The sequence below is a fragment of the Seriola lalandi genome, unplaced genomic scaffold, assembly GCF_002814215.2.
Source record: "Seriola lalandi dorsalis isolate HSWRI2012SDOR001 ecotype SW California unplaced genomic scaffold, Sedor1 jcf7180002054397, whole genome shotgun sequence".
Classification (NCBI taxonomy): Eukaryota; Metazoa; Chordata; class Actinopteri; order Carangiformes; family Carangidae; genus Seriola; species Seriola lalandi.
Window position 1 is genome coordinate 92,296 of NW_019524950.1, and position 14,299 is coordinate 106,594.

Below are 14,299 nucleotides of genomic sequence, written 5' to 3' on the forward strand. Positions count from 1 at the left end.
CACCCCACCCCAACAAGGCTGATTGAACAGCAAATAATACCCGTTGGGCTCCCTCTCTGCTACCATCCTCATCCCTGTCAGCTTAAAAGATCATACTTTCTGATCCTCAGTCTTACAAGACAAATGTGTGTCCTCAAACATTGTGCATCAGTCGTAAAATGCTAAAATCAGGTGTTTTCAACAGGGATTTTTAACAGTTTACCTGCGGGTTGTATAAGAGTGTAGAGAGATACGGCCCATAGGCTTGTTGTTACTTGCATACAGGGCTGTAGCAAGGACTTGCTGTGGTAATGAATCCAATTTCTCTGAAAAAATCTGATTGAAAATTCTTTCCTTATATTTATTTCACCTATATGATTATCTGTGTAGAAACATAAAATCCCCACTTTTTTTTTTTATTGAACTAATTTTGCCTAAAATAATCACATTTAATACAGACATTTTAATCAGATCATGTGTAATATTTGTGAAATTGAAGACTTTAATCTCCTCAGGTCGTTAAACCGCCAAATTCCAAGAAGAATAAGTCACATCATTAAAATGTAGCTACGGCCCTGAATCCTTCTCAAATTTAACTTTATTAATGAAGATGTGTGTCTAGATATTTCAACATAGAGATTATATCTAACTTTCATCGAACTATCCAGTGTCCTACAGTTTGCATTTGTCTCCAACTACTATTCCTCACACTCTATACATTACACTCATGCACACACGCACCCACACCACCGATTACACTGATGATGATCACATCCCATGATTTCCTTTCCTTCTTGTGTTAGTTGTACTATTCATTTTAAACAAATTACTTTGCCTTTTCTCACGGCTTTAGAGCCATGCAGCATCCCACGTCTCATCTCATACCATTAATCAGCATAAGCATTTCTATTACTTAAAGAGGTTTAGTTTAATTATATTATTTGGCCTAATATTAAATCTACATTATCCATATTCCAACTGCCTCATGTATGGAACATATGGGACATTCTACTGACATCGCATCGAAGAAAAACGTAGTCTGGGTCGTGTTATATTTCCTCAAAAACCGGATATGTCTGAGCGTAGGAGAGAAGGCTGATAGTCATCCTTTAAGTCAAACACGTCTTCAAAATTAGATGAAACAAATTTGCCTGATTGGCTGAAAGATTGGGAGAACTTTAGTTCACCACCCGAGAAACGTCTCTTCTTGACAGAAAAAAAAAAAAAGAGAAACATTGGCATGATTGGTCGTCGGATCCCTCCTCTGGATCTCCTTCTGCTCCCTTGTTTGTTCTCTGCCTTCGCTGCATGATGCCCTTTCTTGTTCTCCTGCAATCTGTTTCATTCAGTCTCTCCGTCACTCTCAGACTCGTTCCTCAGTAACAAAGGCTTTGCATCAGTTGACAGTCACGCTTAGTCAGCCCCTCTCCACTCGCTATAATCAAACACTTTCCAAAGATATGCTGTCATATCGCTGACGCTCCCTCCTCTCCATTCTCTCAGAATTGCTCCCAAACTAAAGTAAAGAATCGCTGGAGCTCAGCCGAGGGAAGAGCCGCTCTACGAACTCTGAGGATAGTTTTAGAACACGGAAGACTTTAAAACTCTCACAACAGTCAATGAAATATTAGCAATGTCAAGAGCAAAGTTGGACAACTTTGACATCATCATTTAACATTTCATTACAGATTGATCAATTCATGCTTTAATATTTAATTAAAGACAAGATCGTCTTGGCAAGATGAGAAAAGGGTCAGTAAGACAAAAAAAAAAAAAAGAAAACTTGCGAAACCTACGAATATTAAATGCAGCCGACGAGACGGTGACTCTACTGTACCGCTCCTGACTGTGAGTGTGTAGCTGTGCGGACGCTCAGAGGAACAAACAAGGTAGTAAAGATTTTTGCAAACAAGAACGTTACGTTTGTTAACTTTATTAAGCAGCTGTATTGAGGTGTTTACCTTGTCCCTGATGCCCTGCCGGATGTTTTCTCTCTCTGCCTCCATTTTTGCGTATTTGGCTTTCCTCTCCTCCTCCTGTTGCCTCAGCGCCTCTTGCCTTTCTTCCTCTTTTTTCTGAGCATCAGGATCCTTCTCCTCCTCTCCACCAAGCATCTTGCCCATGTCTTTGGTGGCCCCTGTTGTTGGAGGTGACAAAGAGAGAGAAGTAATAAATGAAACAAATGTCAACCAGAAATCTATTAATGAGCGACACTGGCAATTCACAGTAATTGCACATAAATGGATCTTAGCTAACTGATAGCTGTTGCTAAGCATTTGATGAGCACAGTGGCACATCTAAGATTTAGATAATTCAATAGACATTGCTTTGTTTTCCAATCCTCTTTGAGGCCAGTGAACGAGCGGCGCAATCTGTCCTCGGCTGAAACAAAGACAAAAGTGTCTGACAAGAGGTGAGCGCCACGAACAAGAGCCTGAGATAAGAGACACTGCAATAAATTATTAGCAATTCTCTCGACTGCCTTTGTGCTGCTCACATTGGCCTTTGCTATCTCCGCCATGGAGTTACATCCTCATGCGAAGCGTCCACTTGGACCAGGGGTCAAGACCTGAGAACAAAAGGCTGTGAGTGCTGTTGGAGGGACCATAATAAACTAATTCTGCTACTGATCTCATCTCCTGTCTGCACTCGTTAGATATGCTAAACAAGAGATCATGCACGTGGTAAAAACATATTTATTATTTGTTCTGTTTGATCACGTCTAATGCAGAAGTCCCACAAACGCAGACTATGCAGGCAATAGAGAGACACTAGCTAGAGCACACATTATCAGGGGCCCCACTTAGGAGGTTTTGGCACACTGTATAGTTATAGGAGATTTAAGGGGGTTTATAGTTGTCATTGCAAAATGTACCAATCTGGGGGGCCATCGTGGGCCCCTTTACCCATGGGGGGGCCCCACAACAGTTGTTGTGCGCCTCTGTCTTTGCCTAACCTTAACCAACTTATTCAGTGGCCTAACCTTTACCATACAAAACCACAGTCACTCCCTAACTGTAGCAACAGTCACCACAATGTAGCAACAGTCATCATACTGGAGCAACAGTCACCACACTGTAGCAACAGTCATCACACTGTAGCAACAGTCATCATACTTTAGCAAACATCCACAGACATAAAAAACATCGTTAGACGATAAAGATATCATTATGGAGAATGTCTGCTGGTGTGATCACACCGTCGACATTTGCTGCCATTTGCTCTTGTACAACATGAAAAGAGCTTCAACAGAGAGAGAGAGAGAGAGAGAGAGAGAGAGAGAGAGAGAGAGATGGTCCTGCACAGTAAACATTTTGTTTTGTCAGTTCCTGTTCTGTTGCCATTTTGTTGTGCTTGAGCAAAGTGTTTTCACAGATACGATGCTTCCATGTCAGTCACACACACACACACACACACACACACACACACACACACACGAAGAGATGCATGTCTGCACAGGAAACAGTAGTTTAAAACACAGTCTCTCTTATTACATTTATTTTGACATTAATGCTTTATTTTAACTGAAAAAGATGGGAAATGTAGGCTACACCAGACACAACTCTCCTTCATATGAAGAGTTATTTGGCCTTACAGAACATAAAATCTCACTATCAGCTGCATTAACATTGAGAATACTGGTATTATCCTTTAAACTAAAACAACCTGAAAGGTCACAGTTCAAATCAGCATGTTGCACAGACCAGGTTGTTTTTTTCTTTAACTTTGCCTTATTTTATTTGATGCCGTGGCGACTCAGCCTTGTTAGTGATACACGGTCTACCAGGTGAGCTAGCAGGGCGCCCGACACAGACTATTCTTGAGTGTCAGCCTCCATGTTGAGCGGCTCCTGCAGTGCTTTTGCACATTGCTTCTACACAGGGATCTGGCTGAGCGTTCTCACTCCAGAGGCATTAGTTCCTCTTTCCAGCTCAATGGCTGGAAACAAGCCAGTGCTCTAACAGTGGCCCTGACGCACCCTGAACCCATGGCTCCTCTGCTCACTTCCAACTTGCAGCAAAGAAATTGATTTTAATGAAAAAGTGGACTTCCTGGAACCACACCGGTCAAATTTGAAATAGGCCCGTCTCTCTCGCCGCCCTGAGTTCAGCGCGCTTCCTTTCACTACTAGCGCCTCTGTCTGCACCGCGGTCTGTGCTCAGCTGCTACGCTTCGCCTCGCAGGCTCTCTGGAGTCAAGAACTCAAAGACACAGCCGTCTGCTTCAGCCGTGAAATTGATGAGACAGCGTTGACCTTGGGGCTCTTGGCTGCAGTCCGAACGTGCCGCGTTGACGGACCGGGACGGGCCCCGGTTCTCGATCATACGGAGCGGGGTGACTGCTAATTAATAAGCAGACATGTTGATGTTTCGTGCTTTTCATGAACTCTTTTGTGTTCCCAACACTTAACATGGTGTTATGTTGACAATGCGTTATGTTCATGATCTCGAGGCTGTTTCATGTCAGCGTAACGTGCAGCATTGACAGTAACACGATATGCATTAATTGGACATTAGAGTGGAGCTTTCTCAATATCTGCATCACATAGAATTAGTTTATGTAAGACATGAGGTCATCAGATATGTTGAGCCCAGTGACCTCTCTGGTCTGAGGGCGAGCTACGAGTTTCCTCTCAAGCACCGAGTGTGATTCAAATTCTTGTGAGCCGAAGAAAACATGACGACCACATGATGAGTTATTCTTACCAATTAACGTTGCGTTTTGTCCTTTCCCATACTGAGCTCATCCTTGACAATAACTAGATTTGGGCAGTATTTTTTAAGGTTATGCTTTTCACTACCCCTTATCTATAAGACATTGGTTACCCTAGCAACTGAGGTTAAAAGTGTCTCCAGATGTCTACTATCTGTACTGGATACACTGGATAGCAGAAGATTCAGACGCAGAGAGGAGACACACCACAGTCCAGTCTAAAATCCAAACTCTTTAATCCGGTAAGGCGGGCAGGGTCATACACAGTAAAACAGTCCGAAAACCAGGCAAACAAATCAGGCAAGGGCAAGACAAGAAATCCAAAAATACAAACTGGGTCATCCCCTTACTAAGATCACTAGGCATGAACGCCAGAGAGCAAAGCACACGGAGGTGGTGATGACAACCTGTCAAAGAGCGCGTGAAACACAGGAGTGTATAATGCTACTGACTGACTGATGAGCTGATTAACAACAGGTGCGTCTGAAAACAGGTGTGGACGATTGGTGGCTGGATCACTGCACAACTTTACATGCAGGAAGCGAAAAGCAAAGAACATGAGTGCATACAAATTTCAAAGTAAAACAGGAAGTCCATGAGTGTAATGAACAGAGTCCTGACACTATCAGTCTAACGGTATGTAAACAGTAACCCATTGTAAAGATGTAGTGACTCTGGGACCATAAGTGAGGCCTAGAAAAACAAGATGAACACCGGAAGGGGGAAACATTTCCTTCACACCAAGGAACATTTAGTTTTTGTCATAATAACATGTTTGTATGCATTCACAGAGCTGGGCCCCAGAAAGTTACTTTCTTGCAGTAACACTGATAACGATACGTCTCACAGATTGTCTTTGCCGCAGGCTGAAGTAAAACTGCTGAATGGGACTAAACTTTCTTTCTGAGTTTGCTGCCAGTAGCCTGAGGAGGTTTCCCAAATCTGGTATGAGTAGCAGAAGCCGAGTGGGACTCTGAGGGTGAATATCCATCACTTCAGGGATAATAAATAATTTTTTGGCCAAACTGAAGAGAGAAAATGAAAATCTTCTTCAGAATCTGCAGCTACAAATTAAAAACTAGCACAGCAGACTTGATACCTTGATACTCTTTTTTTAGATATATCTTCCCACGCTCCTGTCATCACGACCTATTCTCACCTGCTCATTAGCATTACCTCTGATACTGCAATGCTAATTCATTCAAAAATGGGTTATAATATGGACATACTTTAGTATTTTTTTTTTACCTAGAGTAATTCAGTCGACAATCTGATGCATGCAGTTGTGATAGATGAAGTGTGTTAAACTGTGTTAAATTTTGTCAGAGGTTACACAGTGCATTTGCTGTCTAGCTCAAAAATTAGGCAAATTTTTTATCTCATCTCTGGTCTACTTATGATGATTTTACCTCTTTGAAACTGATGCATCTACATCTCCCACATCCCACATGTAGCCGAGCCTCTCCCAAACCTCCACATGACTGATTTCAATGCTCAAGGCTAATTAGCTTGTCTGATTGTGACAAAGTTGCCGTGTAGCAGCGCGAGACAGTCGCCCGTTCCCAAAAGCCTCGGTGTCATCGAAAGCTGCCAGCTGTGGAGTCTGGGAGCGCCAAGCGAAACAACAAAGCTCCAGAGGAGGAGCTGAGAATCTCAGCTTCACTTAGAAAAACACCGGAAATGTACTTAATTAGAAGACACAATGAATAACTCATTCCTCAACACAAGCTCTGTTGTTGTATAAAGCAACTTGTTTACTTTAAAGTGGCACTGGAAAGAAAGATTTTAGTTCTAAATTATTATTATTAATTATATTATTATTGTTATTATTATTTTGAAATTATGCTACCTGTTGTGATCTATAATGTTTGTTATCATGTGACCGATTAAGATTTTAAGACTGTGGCTCAGATTGTCTTCACTACAAACAAATCTTTGGTTTACATTGATATGAATGTGTGGGGGTGGGCGTGGTCAGCATGCAGCTGCAGGAGAGAGAGAGAGAGGTGTGGAGACAGGTAATGTGATCAGTGTCGGTGAAGCTGATTGATCAGCTGCTGCTCGTTGACTAGTCAAACTCTCCCTTTAAATGCACCTCTGAGGACTGCCACACGCAGACGCACGCACACGTGCACACACACAAACACACACACACACAAACAAACATGAACGAGGAAGATGGCCACAGTAGTCCATCAGAAACCAGGTTTCCACTGCAGTTTTAGACAAAATAGATTTTTTTTAGAAAAGTCAACAAAACACAATCACGAATGGTCTGTGTTTCCATTGAGTGATGTCATACAAATAAAACTGTATTTTCTTCTCTCCGGTATAAATTCTCTAATGGAAACGCACCTAGAGACTGTCGAACTGTGCGCCGGAGAAGCAGGGCAACCAGAGACGCACAGTAGAAAGTTGAATATCTATGTAGGAAATGTGTGTGAGCAGTGTACACAATAAAAAATATTGTTGATCAGGTACTCACAGCGGCAGCAAGACTTTCTACAAATGTATTATATTATATATTGTGATTCTTTTCTGCAAAAACCCAAAGCACCATCAAACTCATTTCTTTCAATTAGTTAAAACCTCCTCTTAAAAATATTACAGATGTACAAATGTAAAATGATAACACAAAGATAAAAAGGCTACAGTCATGCTAGCTGTTGTAATGCAAACTTTAGACAAAGCAAGTTTTGGAGAAATTGAACATTTGATGTGACAATGGTGCTGAATAAAAAGGTTGCGTGGTAATCGATCCCAGTTGTTGAGACATTTCAAGCTGAACCACAAATGTCAGCCTGCTGGTGGGGCTGCAAGAGTCAGGGGATCGTCAGTCTTTGGGATTCATCCTGTGGGAACCAAGTTCATGGCAGAACTTTCATTAGCTGCCGAGATATTTCACTTGCAACCAAAAGCAGCGGACCAACTGACTGACCGACTGACATCGCCATCCCCTGAGTCATGCTGCTAGCGTGGCTAAATCCAGGTTTTAAGTCACTCAGTTCCACTACAGAATCAGTACAGTCCTTAACTTGTACAGTGACATGGCTGCCATGAGTGTGGAGAGCTGGTTATCTGTGCTAACTCATTGTAGCTTTGAAGGGGCTTTTTTAGGTCAGCTGAGGCCTGGGGCTAATTTTAAAGTGGGAGGAGGCCTCCTCCGCTTGGTGTAGAAATGAAAGAGTAGAAGGGTAGAACTTGAAAAGGAAAAAGTCTGGAACTTATAGATGGTCGTGTCACGCAGTGGATCAGACTGTGACGTGTTACATGAAGACTGGTGTTAGATTTGGATTTTTAAAAGCATGAGGAGAGTATTCAGAAGTGTGTGTGTGTGTGTGTGTGTGTGTGTGTGTGTGTGTATATGTTTGGTGTCTGTAGAATGAGAACAAAATGTGCAGCTCTTAATTTCCCACTATGTGACTTGTGCACATATTGTGCGTGTGCACGGGAATGCTGTTGCAGTAAGATCGAGTGTGTGTCCTCCAGGTGCAGTTGGGCTCCAAGAGCGTTTCAACTTGTGTGTGTGTGTGTGTGTGTGTGTGTGTGTGTGTGTATGGGTGCGTATGACTTAGAATTTTCTTATTTCGTCCCGAGTGTTCCCAGTGGAGCCCAGAGGCTCGCGCAGAAGGACGAAGAAAGAAAAAGAGGGAGCAAGGGCTGAAAATGAAGATAGAAACAAAAGCAAGGGCAGAGGAATAAAGGTAACTGAAATGAGAGTAAGATTACTTCCACTACAATAGAGCAAATTGTTGGGAGAGAATGGGAGATAACAATGGGAGAGCATAATTTAAAAAAATTCTGCGATAAGGACGGGTTATAAAAAAGAGAAAGTAGGAGTTACAGACTGACAGAAAGGACAGTGAAGGGAATCATTGAGAAATCCACATCAGGGAAAAGTGGAGAAGGAAATTGAGAGATGAAGATGAGGAGAAGAGAATAATGGAGGGAGAAAGATGAAATAAAAGGACAAGGCTACTGTGACCGTGAGAGAGAAAATGGGAGATACTGCAGAAAAAAAAAAGTGATAGGGAAAGGGAGAGAAAACAGCGGGACCAGCTCAAGGACTCTGTGTTCCTGCTCTCCCATCTGTCACCGTCCTCAGCAGTCCCACGGCTGCTGACCAATGGGTCTCTGCTTCAACCCCCACGGCCCTCACCAGGCGTAATAGACCATCATCATCATCAGCCTCTTGCCCCGGGCTGGGCAGGAAGGTGGATCAAAAACCCAGTGGAAAGACCACCAATGGAAGCTTACCATAAAAGCAGAAAAGAACATGAGTGGGTGCAGAGAGAGTGCTGTATTCTTCGGTCTTTCAATGTCCCTCATTTGTTGCATCTCAAATCTCTGAGCAGCTTTGGCTGGAGCCCTCGGATCATGAGACAACAGTACAAACAAAAAGCCTCTTTTGGCGCAGTTTTAGTTTTACAGCACAATTACTGTGATGTTCATTCTTCACGTTCTCATCAACCCAGCATCAAACGTCAGACAGACACAGTTAGTGACTGGCCGGCGAAGGAAATGGAACATGTAGCAGCTACAGAGCCAAATGTAGCTGGTGGAGACCAAAAAGGAGCTATAAGGAGAGTGAATATTGGCTAATATACAGACAGAAACAACTCCAGTGGATGCTAATGTAGCTCTGTGACTGCTGGACGTTTAAATAGATAATTAAAATGTCAATCATAACAAGTAAATATGACGACATATGTCTGGCTATGTGTCTGTCAGCTTGGGTGGCAGTTCTTCTGCCTTTAAGTGGCCAATGGGCCCATGGAGCAGGTTGACTACATTTGTGTTTGAGACTTTGTCTTCCTTTGGCACACGTGAATGGCATTAAACATTTCATTGATATGGCTCCTCAAATTTTATTTGACATCATGGATAAAAATTCTGATTGGTTCAATTCTTTGTGCCAAGCACCTAGGAACATAGTACGGGTCACTAGTGTTTAATCCATTAGATAAACTAATTGGAATAAAGTGTGTAGTCACGGCTTGAATTTGATGCTAGCAGCATACATTTCACTCAAGGTATTCTTGTATATAAGTAAAAAAATAAAATTATTTTATTTCATTGTGCGTTTGTGGCCACTGCAAAACTCTGCCTCAGTTTGGTTCAATGACTGACCATGATGAACACCAGGAGACGCAGAATGTGGCCTGACACTTATCAACTAACAAAATAATGAAGGTTAAATAAAGATTCCTTAAGTTTACTTGCCAACTGAGGATTGACTAGTTGGTGATTTAGCCGGGAACATTGACCAGGAAGCCATTAAACAACTGTACAGCACAGCCTTTCATGCTTTCTTCAGGACAACACAATCAACTTGGTGGTTTTGGATTTGATCATTCCCTCATGTGCAGTTTCTGGCTTTTGAGTTTGTCTTGACTGGGTGAAAAATGTTGCTGAGGCAGAAGTAACCAACCACGTGTCTGTGTGAGTGTTTTACATACAAAAAGTTGTTCACATCCACATCTCTCCAACTTCTTAAAAGGTCATGGCTGCATCGTGATGCTTTAAAAGATCTGTGGCTGTGTTTGAACTCCCACACTAAGTTTCAATCAATGTCAGACCTTGAAAAGTTAAAGCAGCACTGAGTCACTTTTCAAAGTGAGCTATCTGTGATGGTTCTTCACAACTCTCGACTATCAGGGAGGCCGGTCTGGGTTTTGGAGCATGGCTGTCCTTGGAGATCTCTGACAGCGCTTTGGAGAGAGGAGGAGGAGAGGCCTTGTTCAGCACAGAGGCTTGCTTCTACATTGCTGAGAGTGAAAAGACAACCACGGTGGGTTGATTATTAAGTTCATAGCTGAATGAAGTAAAATCTCCTCTAAAGTATCCTTGTGCAAGACACGGAGCCCTTTCCTTTTCAGTCCTTGTGCAGTCACATAAATAAGCGTGTCCTTAGTGGCTTAAATGTGTCACAGTGTCTTTTATATTAGTACGATCTGTTTCCCTTTGAATAACAAAAGATAAATGAGAACCTGATAAAGTGAATAGAAAACTCACTGGAAACATGTATTTGATGTTTATCTTGGAGTTAACAGTAGAAACACATCTCCAGTAACTTTTAGAGAAGAAAATGATCTACTTGGTCTCATTATGTCAACACCACGATGAAGGTACATTTCATATGAAAGTGATCTGTATATCACAGAACCCATTTAAATTTAGCTATATTATGCATCTAAAGTTGATAAGCTATTTCATCATCAAAAACTTTAGTGAAAATGTGAAGCATTTAGAGATAGATTGGGAATGTGCATCTAAAGCATTTTAGTAATTTGTATTTCTCCCATCACATCAGTAAAAATAACACAGGGGAATCAGGCTGTAACAGCTGAACACAGAGAGTGGACTCAAAAGCACAACTCGACACTCAGCAGGTAAAGTAACAGTCTTTACTTAGAAATAGATCCGCAGCCAAACAGGAAGAGGAAAGGCTAGAACCCCGACATAAAAAGGACAAGACGAACTGGCACGGAGTGAAGGGAACACTGAGACTAAACACACTGGGGCAAGGGAGACAATGACACACAGGTGCAGCACATTAGGGCGAAGTCGAGTAATCACACAGGAGGGAAGCACAGGAGGGCAGGAAGTGCAGGGGTCTGGAATAAGACATGAGGCAAGTATCAAAATAAAACAGGAAACACGATTGGAGACTTGAGGGAAGAAGACAAAAGAGACTTAACTGACAAGATGTGACACAGGCTACACTTGACTGTCTGCCTGTCACGTAAGGGGACAGGTGTGGAGCAGCGCCAGTGATGTCAACACATTAGCTCATACAGAGGTACTTGTTGTAGCCACAGAGTGTAAATTAAGTTGGACGTAGCCTCCGTGGCGTCACTCACGGTTTTCTAAATAGCGGTTTTGAAGCTCAGAGTGAGCTGCTTCGCCATCGCCATCTTGGCCAAGACTTTGATGCATGCTGGTTTGTGGCAAGCATACACTCAACCACCTGTCACTCAAAGCAGCCATGCCCTCAATCACGCAAAACTTTAAGTCTAAATAAAATGTAAACAGGTGAATTGTATAAAAATTCACCCCCTGTACACTTCAGATGGTGCCAGTGGTTACAGTGTAAATGTGTTTCAGTGTATAGAACAACAAGCTTTCCAGCTTTATTACCTGAGGCTTGTTTATAGTAATTATGTCAATTTTTTGTACAATTTTATGTGGAAATTAAATGTGAATACAGCCAGCAGACCAATTAAAATTGATTTGAAGGAATAAACTGAAATTCAGTGAAGTGGAGACACTAATGTGGACATGTACACCCATCAGCCACCAGAGGAAGTGGGAATATAAAACATGTCAGTGGTTGAAGGATTTGGAAAAACCGGACAGAAACGCAGAATGATTTCTCATGTGCTACAGACCCCCACCTCCTCCCATCCACAGCATACCTCACTAGCTCTCTGGGGTACATGGGAAACAGAGGCTTGAGGTACATCATTCCTGTGCTTTATCACCCGTTCGCCACCATTATCGTTGGAAGACAGCCTCACAGAGTCTGGCCTTGGTGATGAGCGAGCAGGGACAGGCCGCATTTATCAGCTCTGAGGTTGGCACCAAGGACGAGACAAACCATCCATCCACACACAGAATACAGGTCACCGACACATGCGTTTCCTGGAGGGTTTCTTAGTATCAGCAAAGCACATTCAACTGGATAAATGACACTATGAATCATGGACAATCAGATTGGAAAATCAAAACAAACGTTACATAAAATCAGCAATGTATATAATACATAAAGATACAAATCCCATCTATCAAAGATTTCATTAAAAAAAGAGATGAAAAATATCAAAAATCATTTCCACCCTGTTAAAATAAAATCTCACCATGACAATATCACTTCAGCTGTCACTTTCATCATGAGGTTCATTACATGATAACTGACTTTGAATGGAGTTTAGGTCTGATTGCTTCCTCTGGCTCTTCGGATGAGCACTTTCTGTTGGAGCGTGCTCTAACAACCTGCGACAGCTCGGGGTGGCACATTTGGTCGCGTGCCAGAGATCACGGAGGGCGCGGAATTGCAGAACTTCATGAGCAATTACTCTGGAGTCGCTGCAGTAATGAGTCATGGAGGTGACGCGGCGGCAGGGTGGCCCTCCACCAGCAACACCAAGGACACTACACACCCACAGGGGAGGCAAAAACACTAGAAACAGAGGGTGAAGTCTACCGTGAGAAATATATTTCAATTCCAGATGGAGCAGCCCAATTTAAAATGGATATGTAGAGAACGTCACAGAGGAGCTGATGTATGCACTGTACTGTGTTACCTACATGCCACTTACTTTGTGTTAGTGACGTGTTCAAAGTGTGGTTCAAGAACAAACCTGCAATTATCATGTAGGCTATTGCTATAGGTGCTCCCAAAGACAAAGGAGAATTTGCAAGATTTCAGGCAAAGTGAAGTAAATAAACCACTGAGTGAAAAATGTATAATACTCAGTAGGCTACATATTGCTATCACAGCAATGTGATTCATCCGGTATGCACTGAAAACTGCATTGTTTATAATGTAAATATATGCAATTTTAAATGGCTGAGTCTGATGCCTGTGAGTGAATTTTTAATACCTTAAATAACGAAAATAAATGAATGCATTTATTTTTTAACTTTAATTATCATGTCAATTTTTCTACCCAGTTCAAAAAATTCTAATGGAGATTTTATGCATGATTTTTATATAACATATTGCTGGTTACGTAAACAAAAATTGATCCAGTCTCTTGGATAATCAATTAATACGTTTTTAGGTGTTGTTCAATAAAGCTTTTGGTGTATGCACAGATGCATTTAGCACATACAACACGTGAAACTGCATCGTGCATGTGTCGAGGTCACATTATTGATTCAAAAGGTACAGCTTCTGACAGTGTCTGAAGAGTGTCCTTGAACAAATTACAGAACCTCTGTCTGGTTCAAGGGCCCTGAGCTAAAAAAAAAAGAAGAGAAGAAACAGCTCTGCTGATCCTGACCACCCTGCCAACAAGATTTATTTTCTTTAGGGATCAATAAGGTATCAGACAGTACTTTGAAAGCATAATCTTACTCTAGGGCTTTTTTATAAGCAGATATGTCTGGTTTTCCAGTCCCTGTGTGTGCATATTACAGGAGATATTTAGAGACGAGCCTGACAAAAGGCTCATTAAATGCATTCGTGAGACAAAGGTATTAAAACAGATGTGAGTCGTGTGAATCGTACAATATCAGTTTGTTCCTTTACAGAATATGCATAGATTTTAGTTTGAAAAAGTAAATAAAACAACAACGTGGTGAAAACTACTTCCTTTCGCCTGTCATTTTCCCTTAGAGCTCACATCATGTGTACATGTCTAGACAGTTCAATGTGCTGCATCAAGCCAGTGATCCTTGAAGGTGAAGTGATTCACCTGACATCAGATATCCTCCAGGTTTCCAATCTTGGTTTGTTACAGTCTATTCAGCCTGTGATTAATTGTTTTTTCCCCTTTTTACTAAAAGAAACATTTATTTGTACATCTCTGTGTGATCATGTGTTTGCCTGTTTCTTAAACTTAAATGCTACTCCATGCTGTCCCTTCAATACTGTTCACTG

At 41.9% G+C, this 14,299-nt stretch overlaps 1 protein-coding gene across 1 annotated transcript in view; it reads right to left on the bottom strand.

Annotated features, from left to right (window-relative positions):
- Nucleotides 1-14,299, bottom strand: part of LOC111657394 (complexin-2-like) — a 54,959-nt gene that overhangs the window by 6,535 nt on the left and 34,125 nt on the right. Inside the window, exon 3 of the mRNA XM_023409551.2 lies at nucleotides 1,941-2,116. Coding sequence (XP_023265319.1) covers nucleotides 1,941-2,116 — 176 coding nt within the window. The remainder of the gene's footprint in view (nucleotides 1-1,940; nucleotides 2,117-14,299) is intronic.